Below are 25,782 nucleotides of genomic sequence, written 5' to 3'. Positions count from 1 at the left end.
CCTACACCCTCTGATCACAGTGACACACATCATACACTCTCTGATCACAATGACACACACCATACACTCTCTGACCACAATGACACACACCATACACTCTCTGATCACAATGACACACACCATACACTCTCTGATCACAATGACACACACCATACACTCTCTGATCACAATGACACACACCATACACTCTCTGATCACAATGACACACACCATACACTCTCTGATCACAATAACACACACCATACACTCTCTGATCACAATAACACACACCATACACACTCTGATCACAGTGACACACACCCTAAACCCTCTGATCACAGTGACACACACCCTACACCCTCTGATCACAGTGACACACACCCTACACCCTCTGATCACAGTGACACACATCATATTCTTTCTGATCACAATAACACAAACCATACGCTCTCTGATCAGTGACACACACCATACTCTCTGTGATCACAATAACACAAACCATACGCTCTCTGATCACAATAACACAAACCATACTCTCTCTGATCACAATAACACACACCATACACTCTCTGATCACAATAACACACACCATACACTCTCTGATCACAATGACACACACCATACTCTTTCTGATCACAATGACACTCACCATACACTCTCTGATCACAATGACACACACCATACACTCTCTGATCACAATGACACACACCATACTCTCTCTCTGATCACAGTGACACACACCATACACTCTCTGATCACAGTGACACACAGCATACACTCTCTGATCACAATGACACACATCATACTCTCTCTGATCACAATGACACACACCATACACTCTCTGATCACAATAACACACACCATACACTCTCTGATCACAGTGACACACACCATACACTCTCTGATCACAATAACACACACCATACACTCTCTGATCACAATGACACACACCCTACACCCTCTGATCACAATGACACACACCATACACACTCTGATCACAGTGACACACACCCTACACCCTCTGATCACAGTGACACACATCATACACTCTCTGATCACAGTGACACACACCATACACTCTCTGATCACAGTGACACACACCATACACTCTCTGATCACAATGACACACATCATACTCTCTCTGATCACAATGACACACACCATACACTCTCTGATCACAGTGACACACACCATACACTCTCTGATCACAGTGACACACACCATACTCTCTCTGATCACAGTGACACACACCATACACACTCTGATCACAGTGACACACACCCTACACCCTCTGATCACAGTGACACACATCATACACTCTCTGATCACAATGACACACACCATACACTCTCTGACCACAATGACACACACCATACACTCTCTGATCACAATGACACACACCATACACTCTCTGATCACAATGACACACACCATACACTCTCTGATCACAATGACACACACCATACACTCTCTGATCACAATAACACACACCATACACTCTCTGATCACAATAACACACACCATACACTCTCTGATCACAATGACACACACCATACACTCTCTGATCACAATGACACACATCATACACTCTCTGATCAAAATAACACACACCATACACTCTCTGATCACAATAACACACACCATACATTCTCTGATCACGATAACACACACCATACACACTCTGACCCCGAACGATCCAATGTTACACACGGCGAGGAACGGGGACAACAAGACATCTGAGTGTGTGTGTGTGTGTGTTTGTGTGTGTGTGTGTGTGTGAGAGTGTGTTTTACTGAGAACTACCAACCTCTCCTTTCCAACAGGAGTCCATTCAACCCCCCCCCCCCATCCCAACACACACACACACAAACACACACACACAAACAAGCACACAATTCTCCTCATACTGGTGACAAGCACAGCGGATTGAACAATAAAGCAGGACTACTCAGTTTATTCTAAACACTACAATCTTAAAAAGTAACGTTCTACAAGAGTTCTTTAGTAAAGGAAAAGGTTTTGTAAAGAACCCTGAACATGTAAAGAACCTTCTGCCTGATTAAATGTTTATTTGTATCGTGAAGGGGTTCCTCAGAGTGAAGGAGAATGTACTGTAGTGGGCTTGTGTCCAGAAGGTCAGCGGTTCTGTCCCCTGGACCAGCAGGGACCATGTGGACATGGGGTGAACATACAGCACTTTATCATCCCTCGACATTCACGGCTGATGGGCCCCTGGGCAAGTCACCTAACCCCAAACTGCTCTTCTGCCCACTGCTCATCATTTACTAAAGCATCACATCTTTTTTTAAAGAGTGTTGAGTCACTGTGGAGTTTTCTGTCCTTCTCCAGACACAGGGAGCAACCGGATTAACAACAAACTGAACAGAAAACTGCTCTCGTCCCCTCACTGAGGAACCAACACACTGCTCATCCTATAAAGACCGGCAGGCAGCACTCTGGCCATCTGTGTGTGGTGTTGTGCTGAGTGTGTTGTGCCGTGGAGGGCTGAGAGAGGTGAGGTGTCAGACGCTGAACTCCTGTGAATCGTTCTCATCGTTCTCCTCAGGTTGGTTGGTGCTGGTGGACGCCGCACTGACCACGCTGGGGTAGACGTTCTCTGCTTTGCGCGTCGAGGGTCGTGCGGCGTGTCCAAGAGGGTGCCGCGGCCGTCTGGCGTCTGGCTGAGTGACCTCTCGCCTCCTGTCCTCTGGCGTCCTCTGACTGAGCTTGCAGGAGGCGACAAGGGGCCGGCCGACGTCCACCTCTCTGCGCTCGGTCAGACGCAGCTTCTTCTCTGGGTGGAAGTAGCGCAACTGCACCTCGATCACCAGCGAACTCTGCTCAGGAGAAACCAGGAGAAACACAGGAGGGAGGTGAGCACAGGACACAGACGACAATCAAACAACAGCCCAAAGCTTCCTCTCCCTGACAGAGTCATACGTGGCTCTCATTCCCTGGATCTACTCTTTATCATCATCACTGTCCAAACAACACACAGCTCCCTAACTGTACCTTTTACAGAAGGGGAAACCTTCTTCACCTTCAGAGGAAGTCACTGGTTAAAGATTTAATTCAGAGGAATTCTGGAGCGTTTCTATTGGTCATTCATTCATCACGAGACTGTGAGGAACAGCTGTATTTTTCTCTTTTGTCTTTCTATCAGTATTATGTTGTTTAATCACTTCCTCCTTTGATCTCTTGTCTGTTCATTATTTATTATTTCTTTTCTCTCTGAGGGAAAGTTCCACATACAGATCCCTTCCTGGGCTTTTTTACTCTCCACAGTTTAAACGACTTAACTTCCTTCTTTTTCTAATTCTGTGCAAACAAACAATAAACAAATAAGAGTTAATAGATCAGACCCGGAGCATTCGGAGTAATCTGATTCCAGGAGCGATGAATCACGCTGAAAGCTTTGTCTCGATTCCTTCATGAGAGTAGAATTAAAAACAAACTCCCACCTTGTGTCTCTCGCCTGCCCCTGACTCTGGGAGTTTCTCTAGAACTGACCACCAGCTCAGAGCCGCTCCTCCTCCTCCTCACTCAGGCCCCAGACTCCAGCTCAATCTTACTTTAATCTTCTGTTCACTGTAACGGTCCGAGGCGCTGGATCTCAGGAGCCTTCTAATGCTTTTATTCTTCTTCTTAATTTCTGTTCTTTTTTTAAATCGGTTTAATCGTGTGCTTCACTCTTTCACGGCTCTTATTTTAATTTCTAATCACGGCTTTCATTGTTTACACTGTTTACTCTTCAAAGTGCTGTAAATATATATAAAGATTATTAATATTGTTATTATAATTGTTCACAGACGTCACCTCGAGCCTCTGGAGGCAGCAGAGTCTCAGACTGCAGTCAGGATCCTCAGCGGCGCTGCTGACCAGAGAAGTCTCCTCTGACCCGTCAGACCCCGAGAACAGGTCCTCCATTCCCTGCACACACACACACACACACACACACACACACACACACACACACACACACACACAGTCAGACAGACAGAGGGAGAGAGACGTGTACGGTGAGTCCGGTGACGCCCTGCTCCTGCCTTGATTGAAAAGTGAGAAACTGAAGCACAGTTTGAATATTAGGGTCAACCGTAGGTCAGTTTCCTGTATTTCTGAATGAACACTGATGGGAATGTTGTGATAATGTTAAGCCACTGATGTAGAGAGAGAAGTTGATATTATTTCAATAAATTAGAGAACTGTAAACCTGCAGTCCTCCTCAGACTCATATACATCTACATCCTTCTTTCTGAAGGCCTCAGAGAGCTCTTTAGATGTCGCCGTGGTGATGCCATTCACTTCTGCAGCCAAGGGCCAGTCAAACTACTGTCTGAGGGTTAAATAAGAGCCTCCTCCAGTGTCCTCTTTAACGATGTATTTTAAGAATAAAATCTTTAAAGATAAAAAGGCAGGCATCATTAAACAGCTCCAGTATTTCCACTGGGTTCTGTCCTGAGTGGGTTCCTCTGCCTGTGCCCAGTGACTCCAGGGAGACTCCAGACCCCCTCCCACTTCATCAAGATGAAGCACTTACTGAAGACGGAGGTGTCAAACATGGCCCTGAGGGTCTGGGTTAACCTTACAGTGCAGTGGCTGGTTCCTCTGCCTTTTACTGATGCTATTTTACCCGCTAGAGGCCTGTTCTCACCATCGTGTGGCGCTGTTTCTCTCTGCGTCTGAGTATAAGCAGCAGCCCCGTGGTTTTTAATGTTGTAAAGAGGCAGCGCTGCAGACAATGCCACATTTAGTTTAATTTACTTTATTTGTTCTGTCTCCTCACAATATAAACCCATTAACCATTCTGTACTGGTGTGGCCCCTTACGTTACTGCACTTTAACCCTTAATTACTAGATTAAATCTTAAAGAGCAGTGCCTTTCATGAACTGTACCTCCTCCTTGTCACCACTAGAGGTAAGTGTAGGAACAGGTTTCTCCACACTTTGTGCATGAGTGAGTTCCCAGGTTTGAAAAAGTACAGTGGCCTGGACTCCCCTCCGCAGCCGGAGCAGTCCCAGCGAACTCCAGGGGTGCCATACTTTCAGCTGGAAGGAGTGAAGAGGAATCTGAGCGGCTCTGGGCACAGTTCTCCAGTGGAAAATGCCCAGCCGCTCCCCGTTCCAGGCTCTGTTTGGCTCGAACGGCTAACTTCTTTTTAAGCTAACTCTCTGCAGCCTTTCAGGGAAATTCTCCCCAGACAGTGCTCTGACACAGTTCAGTCCCAAAAACCCACGCTCCTGCAGTTTAACTGCTTCTATCGGGGGAAGGGAATATCAGGATCAGGAGTGTGTGTGTGTGGGGGGGGGTATCTGGATCAGGAGTGTGTGTGTAGGGGGGAGTATCTGGATCAGGAGTGTGTGTGTGGGGAGGTATCTGGATCAGGAGTGTGTGTGTAGGGGGGAGTATCTGGATCAGGAATGTGTGTGGGGGGCGGGTATCTGGATCAGGAGTGTCGGGGGGGTATCTGGATCAGGAGTGTGTGTGGGGGGCGGGTATCTGGATCAGGAGTGTGTGTGGGGGGCGGGTATCTAGATCAGGAGTGAGTGTGGGGGGAGTATCTGGATCAGGAATGTGTGTGGGGGGCGGGTATCTGGATCAGGAATGTGTGTGGGGGGCGGGTATCTGGATCAGGAGTGTGTGTGGGGGGCGGGTATCTGGATCAGGAGTGTGTGTGGGGGGCGGGTATCTAGATCAGGAGTGTGTGTGGGGGGGGGGGGGTATCTGGACTGGATCAGGAGTGTGTGTGGGGGGCGGGTATCTGGATCAGGAGTGTGTGTGTGGGGGGGTATCTGGACTGGATCAGGAGTGTGTGTGGGGGGTGGGTATCTGGATCAGGAGTGTGTGTGGGGGGTATCTGGATCAGGAGTGTGTGGGGGGGAAGTATCTGGATCAGGAGTGTGTGTGTGTGTGGGGGGGTATCTGGATCAGGAGTGTGTGTTGGGGGAGTATCTGGATCAGGAGTGTGTGTGTGGGGGGGTATCTGGATCAGGAGTGTGTGTGTGGGGGGGTATCTGGATCAGGAGTGTGTGTGTGGGGGGGTATCTGGATCAGGAGTGTGTGTGGGGGAGTATCTGGATCAGGAATGTGTGTGGGGGGCGGGTATTTAGATCAGGAATGTCGGGGGGTATCTGGATCAGGAGTGTGTGTGGGGGGCGGGTATCTGGATCAGGAGTGTCGGGGGGGTATCTGGATCAGGAGTGTGTGTGGGGGGCGGGTATCTGGATCAGGAGTGTGTGTGGGGGGAGTATCTGGATCAGGAGTGTGTGTGGGGGAGTATCTGGATCAGGAATGTGTGTGGGGGGCGGGTATCTGGATCAGGAGTGTTTGCGGGGGGCGGGTATCTGGATCAGGAGTGTGTGTGGGGGGAGTATCTGGATCAGGAGTGTGTGGGGGGGAAGTATCTGGATCAGGAGTGTGTGTGTGTGTGGGGGGGGTATCTGGATCAGGAGTGTGTGTTGGGGGAGTATCTGGATCAGGAGTGTGTGTGAGGGGAGTATCTGGATCAGGAGTGTGTGTGTGGGGGGGGGGGTATCTGGATCAGGAGTGTGTGTTGGGGGAGTATCTGGATCAGGAGTGTGTGTGAGGGGAGTATCTAAATCAGGAGTGTGTGTGAGGGGAGTATCTGGATCAGGAGTGTGTGTGTGGGGGGGTATCTGGATCAGGAGTGTGTGTGTGGGGGGGTATCTGGATCAGGAGTGTGTGTGTGGGGGGGTATCTGGATCAGGAGTGTGTGTGTGGGGGGGTATCTGGATCAGGAGTGTGTGTGTGGGGGGGTATCTGGATCAGGAGTGTGTGTGGGGGGGGTATCTGGATCAGGAGTGTGTGTGGGGGGCGGGTATCTAGATCAGGAGTGTGTGTGTGGGGGGGTATCTGGATCAGGAGTGTCGGGGGGTATCTGGATCAGGAGTGTGTGTGTGGGGGGGTATCTGGATCAGGAGTGTGTGTGTGGGGGGTATCTGGATCAGGAGTGTGTGTTGGGGGAGTATCTGTAACAGGAGTGTGTGTGTGTGAGGGGAGTATCTGGATCAGGAGTGTCGGGGGGGGGGTTCTGGATCAGGAGTGTCGGGGGGTATCTGGATCAGGAGTGTGTGTGTGGGGGGGTGTCTGGATCAGGAGTGTGTGTGGGGGCGGTATCTGGATCAGGAGTGTCGGGGGGTATCTGGATCAGGAGTGTGTGTGGGGGGAGTATCTGGATCAGGAGTGTGTGTGTGGGGGGTATCTGGATCAGGAGTGTGTGTGGGGGGTATCTGGATCGGGAGTGTCGGGGGGGTATCTGGATCAGGAGTGTGTGTGGGGGGAGTATCTGGATCAGGAGTGTGTGTGGGGGGAGTATCTGGATCAGGAGTGTCGGGGGGTATCTGGATCAGGAGTGTGTGTTGGGGGAGTATCTGGATCAGGAGTGTGTGTGGGGGGTATCTGGATCAGGAGTGTGTGTGTGTGGGGGGGTATCTGGATCATGAGTGTTTGGGGGGGTGTATCTGGATCATGAGTGTTTGGGGGGGTGTATCTGGATCAGGAGTATGTGGGGGCAGGGGTATCTGGATGAGGAGTGTGTGTGTGTGTGTGTATGGGGGGGGGGGGTATCTGGATCAGGAGTTGTGAGGGGGGTGGGGAGTGATATTTTGGAACGCCACACAGGTGCAGTCCCAGTTTCTCGACATTTCCCACTTCACAACTCTACACAGGGTTAAAAACACGAGCTAAAGACTACTCACGGGTTCACTGCGGAGCTCCAGGGTGCAGTCCTGCGCCGTCGGACCAGCGTTCCTCACCTTCCCGAACACCAGCAGGACATTGGAGAAGAGCGCTGAGAAGCTGAGCTCCACCTGAACCCCACACGGGAAGTCCAGAAGCTTCTGGCCCGGCAGAACTGTGGGTGAAACAGAACCAGTACACTTTACAACTGTTACTGCACTGTTACTGCCCTGTTACTGCACTGTTACCGCACCGTTACCGCACTGTTACTGCACTGTTACCGCACAGTTACCGCACTGTTACTGCACCGTTACCACACAGTTACTGCACCGTTACCGCCCTGTTATCGCACTTTTACTGCTCTGTCACTGCCCTGTTAACGCACTGTTACTGCAGTTTCTGCACAGTTACCGCACTGTTACAGCACTGTTACCACCCTGTTACCGCACTGTTACTGCACTGCTACTGCACTGTTACCACACTGTTATCGCCGTTACCGCCCTGTTACAGCACTGTTACCGCCCTGTGACTGCACTGTTACCGCACTGTTACCGCCTTGTTACCGCCCTGTTACCGCCTTGTTACCGCCCTGTTACCGCCCTGTTACCACCCTGTTACCACCCTGTTAGCGCACTCTTACTGCCCTGTAACCACACTGTTACTGCACTTTGTGCCCAAAAACCTGAGGTGTAGTACAAGGCTGATGTAATAAAGCAGCACACGCTCTTCTTTAACCGCCCTGGCTTTGTATTTATTCGACTGAAACAATGAAGAGGAACCCTGTTTCAGATATCTCATGGTATCTCAAGATATCTTCTAATGGTAGGTCTCCAAAAATTTCCTGGATGTTTCAGGTTCCTCTCTGAGCTCAGCTCTGTCCTCGAGAAACACAGGGCTTCCATTTGGAAACAAAATGTCACAAAGGACAGCGAAACTCGAAAGTCAGTTGTGTGACAGCACCTTTTGTTTCCCTAAAAACCAACAGAGGCCTCATTCACAAAACCGTTTTCCACAGCTCGCTCGCTCTGAGTAAGTGACCGCAGCCTCTGCCTGCAGCCGCTGCAGAGGAAGCAGCTGAGCACCCTGCGTTTACAGCCTGGTCACGCGGCTGAGAGTGAGAAACGGCCTATTACTAATGAAGACAATAAAGCACAAGCCTTTAACGAGATTCATAACAAACTCAATCCAGTTTAAAAGAATCACATTCATTATTCAGTGGGTATCTTTTCCTAGTTCACATTCAGTTCACACTCTTTAAACATGTGGTTTAATCACGGCCGAGACTCCAGACCCGGCTGATTTTGGCCATAAATCATTGGTGTGGAGCCTGTCCCCGTCTCGCCTTGACGCTCTGTGATCTGCTGCAGACCCTGCACTGAAACACAATCCACTGAATAACAAACATCACATTTAAACACGGATGTGTCTGGGATTGAAGCTGGGTTATTGAACAGTTTGCACTTGTTCTCCACAGTGATGACATTAATGGTGTGTGTAGAGTTTAAATGAACCTTTCACTGTTACAAAATACAAACTGCACACAGACAAAAGAAAGCATTTATAATTCAGTACGTTTCTATTCAATTATCTCTAAAAAACTTCATAATGCTTCCATACACATGATCTTTTATGGGATTGAATGAGTTTTAGTGAATTCTTTTTCATTACATTTATCCACAGAGATTAAAGTGTTTGTGTAAGGATCGTTCAGATTATTTTTTCACTTTTACAAACTGGTTAAAGCAACATTGGGCAGAATTTTTATCTTAAAATTACAGCTTCAAACTCTTTGTGATGCTCCAGAGAGCTGTGACAGGGAGAACAGAGCCTCTGTCCTTACTACTCTGGGCTCAGCACAGCAGAAACTGCACTATGTAACCCTTGAAGGTGGGTAGAAACACGAGCCCTGCTCCTGATCCTGTGACATACACAGATTACAAAAGAAAAGCCCAGATCTAAGCCCCACATTGGGCGTGTTTACGCAGTTTGACAGATTTCTGTAAATGCTGATCAGTCAGTGATGTGTACAGACGCGGGAGGACGGGCTCCGTAACAGGAGACAGCTCTGAAACTCACCATTAGCCTGTCTCCAGCAGACGTCTCGCAGACGGAGCTCCTCGGTGTGCCCTGCGGTCTCCACCGGATCAGTGAGGGCTCGCGGCTCCTTCAGCGTGTGTTTTATCTCCACCACCTGCCGGCCACTCACCAGCTGGTCTCTACCCAGATCTGAAAGAGAAGCAGGTGGTCAGTTCAGCTTTGATTTACCTGTGAGAACAGGTCAGGACCACAAAGGATGGGTCCACTTCAGTGCAGTCAGAAAACACGGGATAAAACGAGTCGTTCTGATTCTGCTCCGCTTCTGACGTCACATGCAGAGACTTTAGAATGGCCCCGCCCCCTCGTCTGAGTCTGTCCAATCACAGCGCTGGACCCGCGTTTATGTGAGAGCTCAGAGACGAGGTTAAACTCAGCAAAACAGACACAACGAGCGCGGAGAAATAAGAGCACTGAGTAAAAACGGAGAAGAAAGAGAACAGAGTGAAAACGGCTAAAAACCAGAGCTTCTGCTCCTCGCTCCTCACTGCTGTGCGCTCGGGGTCGGGGTGAACAGCGAGCGGCTCATTATCATTTAAAGGAACAGGTGCGTTCTGAACAGGGCTGTTTACACAGGGGGAGAACACTGCTGTGGGGCTCGTGGGGTTTGGACCAAAGCAGGTCACAAGAGGCTTCACTAAGAAACAGAACTGTGTTCCACTGTGGAGACGAGGGGAGATTGTAAATCAGAGATAAAACAGAAGCATCTGTGAATCCACAGAAACGACAGGAAGCGATAACAGGAAACTGTCTGTGTTGAAACTTGCTCTTTCCAGTGGAGCTTCAGCACTAATGTTATTTTCAACCACTGCTACATCCAGACGGGGGGCCCCCGGAGTTTCAGAGCGGCTGCTGTGCATTGTGGGGGCCACAGAGAGGGTTACAGTTCATCGCGTATCCTCTTCTATAGCTGTGATAAGCCGGGCAGGATTACCATCCCCTGTGAGGACAGTGACCACACAGCGGGCAGCGGCTGAGAGCAGCCTGAGCAACAGGCGTGTTATTGAGAGTGTGTGTGTGTGTGTGTGTGTGTGTGGAGGGGGAAGGGGGCATCTCGGGTTTCCCACCACCTGAGCACAGCGCCTGTGTGAATTCCCGGAGAATGAGGTCACACGTTAATGCCCCCCCCCCCACCCCCCCACAAAGCCAAGTCGTGTTACCGGAGAAACCCATCAAACAACTAAACAAGTGCTCCACCTGCCCCCGAAACAGCCCCGCTCAGCTGCACTGCCCCCGCGGGGGGTAAACAGGGGGGTCCTGTCAGTGTCTGACTCAAAGGTGATGACAACCTGCTCCTGCTCAAGCTCTGAAAGCCTAAATGTTCTTATCATCAAAGCCTCGTCTGCGTTCACAGAGACGGCCCTGACTGCAACCTACCCTGGGGCACTGGGGACGCTGGGGACATGTCCTCACTGCCCTCTGAAACGTCTCATTCTGTCTAGACCTGTCACTTTAATCACATTATCGATTTATCACACAATACACAGACATTACCGCGGAAAGTGCTGCTGACCTCAGTGTTGTCCACTGTGTTTAGTGAGTGTGTGTTAACTGAGTGTGTGTTTACACAAGTGAGTCCTGTTTATTTTTAGAGCACATTTAAAATCAAGTGCCTTTGCCCAAAGGCCTTTTCACTTCAGAAAGATAATAAAAATATAAACAGAAATGGAAATCCATTGAAAAGCAACTCCAGTGTCTCACTGGTTCACTGCTGTTTAAATGTGTAAATGCATTATTATTTTATTAGAATATCATTGTTATAAGAGTCTTAAAATGACAATGATCTCATTTATGGCAGTTATATTTGGGACAAGATAATGACCACAAGCTATTACTATAGAGACAGACCTGATTCTCTGCAGCACTCTCTGAATGTGTCCTCTGAGAGAGAGAAATGGGTTCCTGCCCCTTTAAGGGATGTGCAGGTGAATGAGTGCCCCCTACAGTCTGATTGTTTGCTGTTTAGAGAGAGAGTTTGTTAAGAAGCTGGCTGCTGCTCCTCTCTGCACTCACTGTAAGTGAGCTCTATTTTGGGGCACGGAATTGTGGAAATGGAAATGAGGAATTAATATGGAATTCAGATAAAGAAAAGCTAGGAGTCTTAAAAAAACAACATGTTCTTTATTAATACACACTCTGCCTCTCTGAGGCTCTGTCCATACGTCTCCAGATAGTTTTAAAAATGGAGGTTTCTGTCTGCGTTTTGTCTCCTGTTCTGATGTCACACAGCGCCTCTGTCTCTGTCTGAAACTCACACAGCTCCTCACTCCCTCTACAGTGAACTACATCAGTCATAAACTACACTGTACACACACGGCTCCTCTCTCCCTCTACAGTTAACTACATCAGTCATAAACTACACTGTACACACACGGCTCCTCGCTCCCTCTACAGTGAACTACATCAGTCATAAACTACACTGTACACACACAGCTCCTCGTTCCCTCCACAGTGAAGTACATCAGTCATAAACTACGCTGTACACACACAGCTCCTCACTCCCTCTACAGTGAATTACATCAGTCATAAACTACACTGTACACACACAGCTCCTCTCTCCCTCTACAGTGAACTACATCAGTCATAAACTACGCTGTACACACACAGCTCCTCACTCCCTCTACAGTGAACTACATCAGTCATAAACTACACTGTACACACACAGCTCCTCTCTCCCTCTACAGTGAACTACATCAGTCATAAACTACACTGTACACGCACAGCTCCTCACTCCCTCTACAGTTAACTACATCAGTCATAAACTACACTGTACACGCACAGCTCCTCGTTCCCTCTACAGTGAACTACATCAGTCACAAACTACACTGTACACACACAGCTCCTCGCTCCCTCTACAGTGAACTACATCAGTCACAAACTACACTGTACACACAGCTCCTCTCTCCCTCTACAGTGAACTACATCAGTCATAAACTACACTGTACACGCACAGCTCCTCACTCCCTCTACAGTGAACTACATCAGTCATAAACTACACTGTACACACACAGCTCCTCGTTCCCTCTACAGTGAACTACATCAGTCATAAACTACACTGTACACACACAGCTCCTCGTTCCCTCCACAGTGAAGTACATCAGTCATAAACTACGCTGTACACACACAGCTCCTCACTCCCTCTACAGTGAACTACATCAGTCATAAACTACACTGTACACACACAGCTCCTCTCTCCCTCTACAGTGAACTACATCAGTCATAAACTACACTGTACACACACAGCTCCTCGCTCCCTCTACAGTGAACTACATCAGTCATAAACTACACTGTACACACACAGTTCCTCGCTCCCTCTACAGTGAACTACATCAGTCATAAACTCCACTGTACACACACAGCTCCTCGCTTCCTCTACAGTGAACTACATCAGTCATAAACTACACTGTACACACACAGCTCCTCGCTTCCTCTACAGTGAACTACATCAGTCATAAACTACACTGTACACACACAGCTCCTCGCTCCCTCTACAGTGAACTACATCAGTCATAAACTCCACTGTACACACACAGCTCCTCGCTTCCTCTACAGTGAACTACATCAGTCATAAACTACACTGTACACACACAGCTCCTCGCTTCCTCTACAGTGAACTACATCAGTCATAAACTACACTGTACACACACAGCTCCTCGCTCCCTCTACAGTGAACTACATCAGTCACAAACTCCACTGTACACACACAGCTCCTCGCTCCCTCTACAGTGAACTACATCAGTCACAAACTCCACTGTACACACACAGCTCCTCGCTTCCTCTACAGTGAACTACATCAGTCATAAACTACACTGTACACACACAGCTCCTCGCTCCCTCTACAGTGAACTACATCAGTCACAAACTACACTGTACACACACAGCTCCTCGCTCCTTCTACAGTGAACTACATCAGTCACAAACTACACTGTACACACACAGCTCCTCGCTCCCTCTACAGTGAACTACATCAGTCATAAACTACACTGTACACACAGCTCCTCGCTCCCTCTACAGTGAACTACATCAGTCATAAACTACACTGTACACACAGCTCCTCTCTCCCTCTACAGTGAACTACATCAGTCATAAACTACACTGTACACACACAGCTCCTCTCTCCCTCTACAGTGAACTACATCAGTCACAAACTACACTGTACACACACAGCTCCTCGCTCCCTCTACAGTGAACTACATCAGTCATAAACTACACTGTACACACACAGCTCCTCGCTCCCTCTACAGTGAACTACATCAGTCATAAACTACACTGTACACACACAGCTCCTCTCTCCCTCTACAGTGAACTACATCAGTCACAAACTACACTGTACACACACAGCTCCTCGCTCCCTCTACAGTGAACTACATCAGTCATAAACTACACTGTACACACACAGCTCCTCACTCCCTCTACAGTGAACTACATCAGTCACAAACTACACTGTACACACACAGCTCCTTGCTCCCTCTACAGTGAACTACATCAGTAACAAACTGATCACTGTTATTAGTTTTTAAATGAAAAATCAGGAAACACCCTACAACTCCCAAGAACTGGAGCCTGACCGAAACTTTCGGCTGCGCAGCTGAATAGATAAATGCAGCAGGGGGCAGATACTCACCCTCAGAGACCTGCTCCAGGACGTGGGTGACCTTCTGTGGCTGGAGGATGTATTTGTTCAGGTACTTGGTGAAGATCCCTGTGCTTTTGCCTCCATCCTGGACCTCAAAAGCCTCTGCGTCCTCGGTCCTGGGGGCAGCAGATGAGGGTGTGTCACACCTCCAGAGACACTGCACTGTACAGGTTTAACATCTCAGGGAGAGTGGAGGGTACTCACGTGGCGTATCCGTACACCGTGTTCCCCAAAGGAGCCAGAGGTTTTATGTCAGAGGCAGGTCCAGTCTGTTTGAACCTGTAATGACCCGATGAGTGAAGAGTGGTCAAACAACGTCCAAAAACACAGCACAGGGTTTATATTTACTCACAGAGTCTGTCAGTGAAGTGGAGCTGAGCTTAGAGACTAAACTGAGGAAGTCTGAACAGAGCGTGGGGCACGGCTGGACTCCAGACTCCAGGACAGACCACACCCTCCCCTCCTTTACTCTCCTGCTTTAACTCCTGCTCATCTCCAGCTACTGGATCACTGGGCTCTGGAGCTGTTTCTGATTGGCTGATGTCATGTTTTAATAATAATAATAATAATAATAACAATAATAATAATAATATAACAAAAGAAATCACACTATTAGGCAGCTATGACAAAAAAAACTTTAATTGTAATTAATATTTTAATACTCCCAATGTTTCTAACTGACTATGATTTCATAAAAGTTCTCATACACCGGGGGTACACAGGGTTCTCCTACACTGGGGGTACACAGGGTTCTCCTACACCTGGGGTTCACAAGGTTCTCCTAAACCTGGGGTACACAGGGTTCTCCTACACTGGGGTACACAGGGTTCTCCTACACCTGGGGTACACAGGGTTCTCCTACACCGGGGGTACACAGGGGGCTCCTACACCAGGGTACACAGGGTTTTCCAACACCTGGGGTACACAGGGTTCTCGTACACCGGGTTACACAGGGATCTCCTACACCGGGGGTACACAGGGTTCTCCTAAACCTGGGGTACACAGGGTTCTCCTACACCTGGGGTACACAGGGTTCTCCTACACCTGGGGTACACAGGGCTCTCCTACACCAGGGTACACAGGGTTCTCCTACACTGGGGGTACACAGGGTTCTCCTACACCGGGGATACACAGGGTTCTCCTAAACCTGGAGTACACAGGGTTCTCCTACACCGGTGTACACAGGGTTCTCCTACATCTGGGATACACAGGGGTCTCATACACCGTGGGTATGCAGGGTTCTCATACAGCGGGGTACACAGGGTTCTCATACACAGGGGTACACAGGGTTCTCATACACAGGGGTACACAGGGTTCTCCTACACCGGGGGTACACAGGGATCTCCTACACCTGGGGTACACAGGGATCTCCTACACCTGGGGTACACAGGGATCTCCTACACCTGGGGTACACAGGGTTCTCCTACACCGGGTACACAAGTTTCTCTGAGGGTCAGACCTACCATTTCCTGCAGGTGTCGAGCAGGATGACGTTGAGGCTTGCTCTCCTCTCCTGCATCCTGCACATGACCCTCTGCACGCAGACGCAGTTGAGGGTGCGATAGGGTCGGGGCGCATCCACTGCCACCAGGTAGTTCCTGCCCATGTGTTCGTACCCGTGTCCGGCGTAGTAAAACACAGCTGAAACAGAGATGGACAGGGCCTCAGACAAAATCAGAGAAAAGCAGAAGTGGTCAGCACTGACGGCGCAAGAAGGAAGAGATTATTCTAACAGTTTCACACATCTGTATTAGTTACAGTTAAACTGATAATGTTACAGTGTTTTCCACTGCAGGGTCCCTACTCTACTTTCATCAAATCTACTTGGTGTATCTCCTTGGATCGGTGGCCGACGAAAGAATCCAGCGAGAGCTGGATGCTGCAACAAGGAAGGAACAAACTCTACTGATCTGTCTGAACTGATGACGGAGCTGTGTTCAGTCCCAAACAAAAACAACACGCCAGTACACCATGAGTAAACACTGCTTAACATTACTGCCGCCGTTGTTGTGGTTTCCAAAGCCCACCTTTCCCCTTAGAGACAGGATTAGAGACAACAACCAGTACATTTCAGGGGGGAGCTGTGGGAGTGGGAAACCAACCAGGGACCAATCAGAGAGTAGAGTTCAGTAGAGACCAGTAGAGACCAGTAGAGACCTGTAGTGCTATTAGAGTCCAGTAGAGTCCAGCAGAGTCCTGTATAGTCCAGTAGAGACCAGTAGAGTCCATTGGAGTCCAGTAGAGACCAGTAGAGTTCATTGGAGCCCAGTAGAGTTCAGTAGAGTCCATTAGAGACCAGTAGATTCCATTGGAGACCAGTAGAGACCAGTAGAGACCAGTAGAGCCCATTAGAGTCCAGTAGAGCCCATTAGAGTCCAGTAGAGACCAGTAGAGACCAGTAGAGACCGGCAGAGTCCAGTAGAGATCAGTAGAGTCCAGTAGAGTCCAGTAGAGACCAATAGAGACCAATAGAGCCCGGCAGAGTCCAGTAGAGTCCAGTAGAGTTCAGTACAGACCAGTAGAGACCTGTACAGTCCAGTAGAGTCTAGTAGAGACCAGTAGAAATCAATAGCATCCAGTAGAGACTGGTAGAAACCAGTAGAGACCGGTAGAGTCCAGTAGAGTCCAGTAAAGACCAGTAGAGTCTAGTAGAGACCAATAGAGTCCAGTAGAGACCAGTAAAGTCCAGTAGAGTCCATTAGAGTCTAGTAGAGACCAGTAGAGTCCAGTAGAGTATGTACCATTCAATGGAAAAGCACCATTACAGATACAGAACTTATTTCCAGCATAAAAGTCACCACACAAACAAGGCTAAACATTCAGTTTACCCAGCTGCAGCTCACGCTTTCTCAGAAACTGTCGTCGGAAAACGTGCTGTGGTTTCAGGGCCCTCAGGTTTTCCACCAATGACACCAGCAGGGTCAGGAAGCCGCTCTGCCGGATGTGGTCTGATCTGCAGAGGAGGATAAACCCAAGCCTCCTCCACCACCGACTCCACATGATTCAGAAAGAGCTGTGTGGTCTGGAGCTTTCTGAACACCTCCGTTCATGTGTCCCAGTGACCTGACCCACCACGGCTGAGCAGAGGAGGCCACCTCAAGCGCTACAGCGTGATAACATCGGCCCATAAAACCCACACCACCTCACAGAGCTCAGAGCCACTGGGGCTTATAGTCCTAACTCTTCTGACACTGCAAGGGGTCACCGTGGTAGTGTTTCATGCTTATTATTCACTTTCAGAATCATAACAGGAAACAAAGAAGTGCTATCACATGGTCTTCAGCGCTCAGGACCCCCACAGAGCAGGTGTGATGTGGTGGTGGATCATTCTCAGCGCTGCAGTGACACTGAGGGGTTAAAAACTCCAGCAGCACTGCTGTGTCTGATCCACTCTACACCAGCACAACACACACTAACACACCACCACCACGTCAGTGTCACTGCAGCGCTGAGAATGATCCACCACCACATCACACCTGCTCTGTGGGGGTCCTGAGCACTGAAGAACAAGGGGAGAGGGTGGTTTCAATGTTATGGCTGATGTGTGTAATATCTTGAGTGATAGAACAGCAGTGTCTGACTACGCTGTGCTGTGATGGGTTTTTTCTTTGTTCTTCAGTAATTCAGTGTTTGTTTAAGTCGTGTCTGCAGCGATAAACACACTCAGTCGTTCAGTGAGAGGAGCTGAGACTTCAGCAGCAGGTTTTAAAGCAGCCTCAGGACAGACGAAGAGCATCTGAAAGAGATGTGCTGGGTGTTAATCCGGAAAACACAACCTGAACGTGGCTTTTCTAACCCAAGCTCGGGTCCCAGGTTCAGTTTCACGTCCTCCTGAATCCGGGAGAGCTGCCACAGCAGCTGGCTGCCAAACCCAGGCCTCGCTGTGTGTAACCTCAGAGTGAGAACTGTGGTAACACCAACACCTGCAGACGTTTCACCACAAACACAGCACCCTCAGCACGACTGGCTTTCACAGAGCCGCCTGCAGTCAGCGAGAGCAGGGGGTGGTCTCAGGTTCCTCCTCATGTTTCTGCTGGGATTAGGCCCATGTGTAGCCACATAGAGCTGTTTATTTTTAAAAAGGATTTTGTCTGCGGTTTGGACTCCCATCCACGTGAATACAGCCATAAACTACACTGTACACACACAGCTCCTCACTCCCTCTACAGTGAACTACATCAGTCATAAACTACACTGTACACACACAGCTCCTCACTCCCTCTACAGTGAACTACATCAGTCACAAACTACACTGTACACACAGCTCCTTTCTCCCTCTACAGTGAACTACATCAGTCATAAACTACACTGTACACACACAGCTCATCTCTCCCTCTACAGTGAACTACATCAGTCATAAACTACACTGTACACACACAGCTCATCTCTCCCTCTACAGTGAACTACATCAGTCATAAACTACACTGTACACACACAGCTCCTCACTCCCTCTACAGTGAACTACATCAGTCACAAACTACACTGTACACACATAGCTCCTCGCTCCCTCTACAGTGAACTACATCAGTCATAAACTACACTGTACACACACAGCTCCTCGCTCCCTCTACAGTGAACTACATCAGTCACAAACTACACTGTACACACATAGCTCCTCGCTCCCTCTACAGTGAACTACATCAGTCATAAACTACACTGTACACACACAGCTCCTCGCTCCCTCTACAGTGAACTACATCAGTCACAAACTACACTGTACACACACAGCTCCTCACTCCCTCTACAGTGAACTACATCAGTCACAAACTACACTGTACACACAGCTCCTCGCTCCCTCTACAGTGAACTACATCAGTCATAAACTACACTGTACACACACAGCTCATCTCTCCCTCTACAGTGAACTACATCAGTCATAAACTACACTGTACACACACAGCTCCTCACTTCCTCTACAGTGAACTACATCAGTCACAAACTACACTGTACACACACAGCTCCTCACTCCCTCTACAGTGAACTACATCAGTCACAAACTACACTGTACACACAGCTCCTCTCTCCCTCTACAGTGAACTACATCAGTCATAAACTACACTGTACACACACAGCTCATCTCTCCCTCTACAGTGAACTACATCAGTCATAAACTACACTGTACACACACAGCTCCTCACTCCCTCTACAGTGAACTACATCAGTCACAAACTACACTGTACACACATAGCTCCTCGCTCCCTCTACAGTGAACTACATCAGTCATAAACTACACTGTACACACACAGCTCCTCGCTCCCTCTACAGTGAACTACATCAGTCACAAACTACACTGTACACACATAGCTCCTCGCTCCCTCTACAGTGAACTACATCAGTCATAAACTACACTGTACACACACAGCTCCTCGCTCCCTCTACAGTGAACTACATCAGTCACAAACTACACTGTACACACACAGCTCCTCACTCCCTCTACAGTGAACTACATTAGTCACAAACTACACTGTACACACAGCTCCTCGCTCCCTCTACAGTGAACTACATCAGTCATAAACTACACTGTACACACACAGCTCATCTCTCCCTCTACAGTGAACTACATCAGTCATAAACTACACTGTACACACACAGCTCCTCACTCCCTCTACAGTGAACTACATCAGTCACAAACTACACTGTACACACAGCTCCTCGCTCCCTCTACAGTGAACTACATCAGTCACAAACTACACTGTACACACACAGCTCCTCGCTCCCTCTACAGTGAACTACATCAGTCACAAACTACACTGTACACACAGCTCCTCGCTCCCTCTACAGTGAACTACATCAGTCACAAACTACACTGTACACACAGCTCCTCACTCCCTCTACAGTGAACTACATTAGTCACAAACTACACTGTACACACAGCTCCTCGCTCCCTCTACAGTGAACTACATCAGTCATAAACTACACTGTACACACACAGCTCATCTCTCCCTCTACAGTGAACTACATCAGTCATAAACTACACTGTACACACACAGCTCCTCACTCCCTCTACAGTGAACTACATCAGTCACAAACTACACTGTACACACAGCTCCTCGCTCCCTCTACAGTGAACTACATCAGTCACAAACTACACTGTACACACACAGCTCCTCGCTCCCTCTACAGTGAACTACATCAGTCACAAACTACACTGTACACACAGCTCCTCACTCCCTCTACAGTGAACTACATCAGTCACAAACTACACTGTACACACACAGCTCCTCGCTCCCTCTACAGTGAACTACATCAGTCACAAACTACACTGTACACACACAGCTCCTCTCTCCCTCTACAGTGAACTACATCAGTCACAAACTACACTGTACACACACAGCTCCTCGCTCCCTCTACAGTGAACTACATCAGTCATAAACTACACTGTACACACACAGCTCCTCACTCCCTCTACAGTGAACTACATCAGTCATAAACTACACTGTACACACACAGCTCCTCGCTCCCTCTACAGTGAACTACATCAGTCATAAACTACACTGTACACACAGCTCCTCGCTCCCTCTACAGTGAACTACATCAGTCATAAACTACACTGTACACACACAGCTCCTCTCTCCCTCTACAGTGAACTACATCAGTCATAAACTACACTGTACATACACAGACAGCACTAGAGTTCAGATTCACACAGACGAATAAATAGAAATGATGTGTGTTAGAAATATATACTGCAGTGTTAAGATCTAGATTCAGTTGTTTCAGGACGTGTGTAGTGCACTACAGAGGGAGGATGGAGTGATTTGGGATTAAACCTGGGTTCTGTCATGTGTCACTGTGTTTAATGAATATGAATCTTAGGCCCTGTTCTCACCTAGTGATTATAAATGTCTCAGTCGATTGTATCACAAATGACTGGCAAAACTAGAGGTGTGACGCACACACACACACACACACACTCCTGCAGCCACCTCCACTTGGAGCTCAGATATTTGGTTCTTGTCAGAAGCAAGTGATTTCTCAACAGCGCACAGTCCCTGGCTGCTGTCCACAGCGTCTGTGGTCGACCAGAGGAATCCAGCTCGACCCGTGAGGGGCATGACTCAGCGCCGAGGTCATCCTGAACGGGAAACATTGCGTCAGAGCTGCGCCGTGACTCAGCACATACCCTGCAGGCAGAGGCCCTTACCGTACACTCCACGGTCCAGGAGCTGCAGGAACCTCTCAATGGCCGCATCCATCTCCTGCAGCGTGAGGTCCAGCAAGGACACCACTCGGAAGTCCAGCTGCTGCAGGTGCCCCGCCAGCTCTTGGACGTCCATGACGGGGGCCATCAGTCTGGGGTGGTGTGTGTAGTTCAGGTTCCCGATCAGCAGCGCCACTTTGTCTGTGGCTAAACAAAAAGGTTACATCAAGTGTGTAGTTCCAGAGTTTACTGTTTACACACAGTCAGCTCAGTAAACACTTGTAAAGAGTGAAGGGCAAACGGAAACAGGAGTAAACGTGTCTCTGGCAGCGCTCTCTCTCTGTTCTCTCTCTCTCCAGCTCTCTCTCTCTCTCTCTCTCTCCAGCTCTCTCTCTCTCCATCTATCTCTCTCTATCTCTCCCCCTCTCTCTCTCTCTCTCTCTCTCTCAGTAAATAAACACAGGGAGTTAAATCAGGATGGAGGTGGGATTGAGAACTACAATGGAGCTGCAGAACACTGAAGAGAAAGAGAATGGGCTGTTTATGTTCTTGTAAATGTTATTTTTATAAATAATAAATAAATAAATTTATGTTTATTCTGTGGGAGTTGTGTCTCTGTGAGAAGCAGCTCAGGGTTTTACAGAAAGCCTCTGTTCCTGGTGCTAGTCGTTTTCTTTAATTACTCACTAAAGGTGACTCCTTTATGAGGTTTGAGAGCTGAAGAGGGGACTCTCGCAGCGAATGGAGGACACTAGGGATCTGGAAAGTGTCGAGTGGCCTGAGCGCTCCGAGGCTGGACAGAGGGGGCGCACTAGAGCCTCCCCCATGCCCACGGCAGCAGTTAGGGGTTAGGGAACCTGCCCAAGGGCACGGCAGCTGTGGATGTTAAGGGAGGAGAAAGTGCTGTTCCTTCGCCTCCTTCTACTCCATTACCTGTCGGATCAGGTACAGAACCAGCAACCTCCCAGTCCCGAGACTAACCTCGAGGCCTCGGCTGCCTCTGACACAGATGGGAGATAGATTTAAAAACCTGGGAGAATGAGATTTAACTGAGAGGGAAACACTCAAATATTAACAGAATAAATATGTCTCTATTAACATCATTATCTGGTGTGGCCCTAGTGCCCTTGGGCAAGACTCCGAACTATTAACTGCTGCTGTGCTGTGGGCACAGGGATGGGTGCCTACTGCTCTGTGAGTGTGTGTGTGTGTGTGACAGTGTGTGTGTGTGCGTGTTTGTATGTGTGTGTGTGTGTGTGTGTTTGTATGAGTGTGTGTGTGTGTGTTTGTATGAGTGTGTGTGTGTGTGTGTTTGTTTGTATAAGTGTGTTTGTGTGTGTTTGTATGAGTGTGTGTGTGTGTGTGTGTGTGTGTTTGTATGAGTGTGTGTGTGTGTGTGTGTGTTTGTATGAGTGTGTGTGTGTTTGTATGAGTGTGTGTGTGTGTATGTTTGTATGAGTGTGTGTGTGTGTGTTTGTATGAGTGTGTGTGTGAGTGAGAGAGAGTGTGTGTGTGTGACAGTGTGTGTGTGTGTTTGTGTGTGTGTGTGTGTGTTTGTATGAGTGTGTGTGTGTGTGTTTGTATGAGTGTGTGTGTGTGCGTGTGTGAGAGTGTGTGTGTGTTTGTATGAGTGTGTGTGTGTGAGTGAGAGAGAGTGTGTGTGTGACAGTGTGTGTGTGTGTGTGTGTTTGTATGAGTGTGTGTGTGTGTGTGTGTGTTTGTATGAGTGTGTGTGTGTGTGTGTGTGTTTGTATGAGTGTGTGTGTGTGTGTGTTTGTATGAGTGTGTGTGTGTGTGTGTTTGTATGTGTGTGTGATTGTATGAGTGTGTGTGTGTGTGTGTGTGATTGTATGAGTGTGTGTGTGTGTGTGTGTGTGTGTGTGATTGTATGAGTGTGTGTGTGTGAGAGATTGTATGAGTGTGTGTGTGTGTGAGAGATTGTATGAGTGTGTGTGTGAGAGAGATTGTATGAGTGTGTGTGTGTGAGAGAGATTGTATGAGTGTGTGTGTGTGAGAGAGATTGTATGAGTGTGTGTGTGTGAGAGAGATTGTATGAGTGTGTGTGTGTGTGAGAGATTGTATGAGTGTGTGTGTGTGTGAGAGAGAGAGAGAGAGAGAGAGAGAGAGAGAGAGAGAGAGAGAGAGAGAGAGTTATTAGAGAGATAAACCCCACACAGCTCCAGGGTCTCGGGGACGGTGCTAGTTTAACTCTCGTATCCAGGACGTGTTTGATTTAATTTGAACCTAATGAAAGTGCAGTGCTAATGAACACCACGAGGTTGAGGAGGGTGTTAAACTAAAGTGGATTGAAGCTGGGATTTTACAGAGCTCAGAAACAGAGGGAGGGCAGAAAGGGGAAAGTTCACACCGGACACTGCAGAGCTCTCTGAGACGTACCTGAGAGTGGGGGCGCTGCAGGCTTCTCGGGGCCAGCTGTGGGAGACGAGAAAAGAGGTCAGAGGCATGACTCAGGGAAATGGAGCACAGATACAATCCAGCCGTAACTGACAAAAACACTTCTCACTTCCAGTTCTCACACCCACACACACACACACACACACACGCACACACACAGGGGAACAAACCATGGCTCGAGTTCCATGGTGAGACACAAAAAAGGAAGCTCTAAAAGAGCTGGTTTCACACCAGATTACACACACTGCTCAGCCATAACATTAAAACCAGTCAATCAGCGCTGCTGTGTCTGATCCACACACACCGCCTCCACATGCGGAGAATGATCCACCGCCTGAATCACACCTGCTCTGTGGGGGTCCTGAGGTGGGGCTAAGTATGCAGAGCCACAGGTGACACAGTAAGTGGGGCTGGAGGCGGCGAGTGCAGAAACACACGGGTGGCTTTAATGCTGTGGCTGGTGTGTGTTTGAAGTGAGTTTAAAGGAGTCTGGGTGGAGTACCTTCACAGAAACGGAAAAACCCTGATTCTTGGAAGGTAGCATGGGCACAAATAAATCACAGAGTTCAACAGGTTAAAGTTTCTGAATCAGTCACAATAACAGAAGAACCTCCACAGAGCATTGTTCTCTCCCTCTCTCTCAGCTTTAATCATTAACCACTGTGCTTTCCACCGGCCTCTGCACCAACCGTGACGTCCTCTCCAGCCGAGGGCCATTCACACTTCAGCTTCGACACTGAGCTACGCAAGAGCCCTACGCCGCTGTGAGCGTTTATTCTTCTCTGCAGTTACACCTCCACACCACCAGGGTCTCACACATCTTCCTCTACACTGTGTAGTACACAATGTAGTGGTGGAGTGGAATTACTTTTATAAATCTGTAAAGTGCACTATTTAGGGTGTAGGGCGCTGTTTGGGGCAGATCATGGTGCCTGAGGCTGCTGCAGCATTTAAGGTGGAACTGTAGTAGGAACAGAACTCTGCAGAATGAGAATCTGAGCTGAGCTCCATGTCACAGAAGAGTGAGGAGAGGGAGGTAATCTCTGATTGTGGAACTCTTCTGAAGGAGAATGAGGCTCTAAATGTAACTAAAGTCCAGCAGCTCCTCTGATATCACTGCAGACTGGTGCAGAGCTGCTACAGAGCGGCGCTAGTCGCCTGGGAATGAAGCGCTGCTCTGTTTTATTTGTGTTCTGATAAAGTATCAGGGTGTTGAAGGGTCGTCTCGTGTCGTAGGGGGAGATTTAACCACTGCGCCCTGTAACTCAGCTCCGAGGAGAGAGAGAGGACACTCAGAAACGGGGAATCAGAAATGGGACTGAACCTAAATGCTCAGAACATGAAACACCACTTCTTACCGAGCTTCACTTCAGCCGGGTCGGACCATCTCTCCTCCCGAAAATTGCACACGGAGCAGAGGTAGGAGCCGGCGTTATCTGCACTCACACTTTTTATCTGAAGAAGAAAAAGAGTTTACTGTTCACCCCACGGTCAGTGGCTCAGAGACTAAACATTAACCTCAGCACGGCTCAGGAAACAGGATATGAGTGTGTTCACATTCGGCAGGAAGCCCCTGGGCCTGTGACTGTAGCCATTTCCTGTGGTCGATATGATATCAGAGCGTAATAATGCAATTACACCTTTATAACAGGTAACTTTCAGCAAACACTCAGACACTGGAATTTAAACACGTTATAAATAGAACCTGAGAACAGCGAAGAACAGAACCGAGCGGAGGCTAAAACACTGTAAACACACACACAGTGAACACAGAGGACAGCACTGAGGAGTAGAATGGGATTTTTGTGACAGACCTAG

The 25,782-nt window shown here is 48.5% G+C and overlaps 1 protein-coding gene across 1 annotated transcript; it reads right to left on the bottom strand.

Annotated features, from left to right (window-relative positions):
• Positions 1-1,922: 1,922 nt before the first annotated feature.
• On the bottom strand, positions 1,923-25,420 carry malt3 (MALT paracaspase 3). Its single transcript, XM_066685517.1, has 10 exons — positions 25,323-25,420; positions 23,947-23,982; positions 21,553-21,756; positions 15,872-16,049; positions 14,613-14,687; positions 14,397-14,524; positions 9,755-9,904; positions 7,699-7,853; positions 3,796-3,909; positions 1,923-2,816 (listed from the first exon to the last, which is right to left on the bottom strand). The coding sequence occupies exons 3-10, from the start codon at positions 21,695-21,697 to the stop codon at positions 2,502-2,504; spliced, it is 1,260 nt and encodes a 419-aa protein (XP_066541614.1). The 5' UTR covers positions 21,698-21,756; positions 23,947-23,982; positions 25,323-25,420; the 3' UTR covers positions 1,923-2,501.
• Between the last annotated feature and the right edge of the window lie 362 nt (positions 25,421-25,782).

Source organism: Hoplias malabaricus, chromosome 11 (genome assembly GCF_029633855.1).
Source record: "Hoplias malabaricus isolate fHopMal1 chromosome 11, fHopMal1.hap1, whole genome shotgun sequence".
Classification (NCBI taxonomy): domain Eukaryota; kingdom Metazoa; phylum Chordata; class Actinopteri; order Characiformes; family Erythrinidae; genus Hoplias; species Hoplias malabaricus.
The sequence above is the reverse complement of the archived record's forward strand: the minus strand, read 5'-3'. Positions and strand labels throughout refer to the sequence as shown.

Excerpts from the sequence above, each read along its gene's own strand:
- malt3 (XM_066685517.1), bottom strand. The coding sequence starts at position 21,697 with ATGGCCCCCGTCATGGACGTCCAAGAGCTGGCGGGGCACCTGCAGCAG. Across the intron at positions 7,854-9,754 it reads CTGCTGGAGACAGGCTAATG|TTCTGCCGGGCCAGAAGCTT; the intron begins GTGAGTTTCAGA and ends TTTCACCCACAG. Across the intron at positions 2,817-3,795 it reads GCTGCCTCCAGAGGCTCGAG|AGTTCGCTGGTGATCGAGGT; the intron begins GTGACGTCTGTG and ends TCTCCTGAGCAG.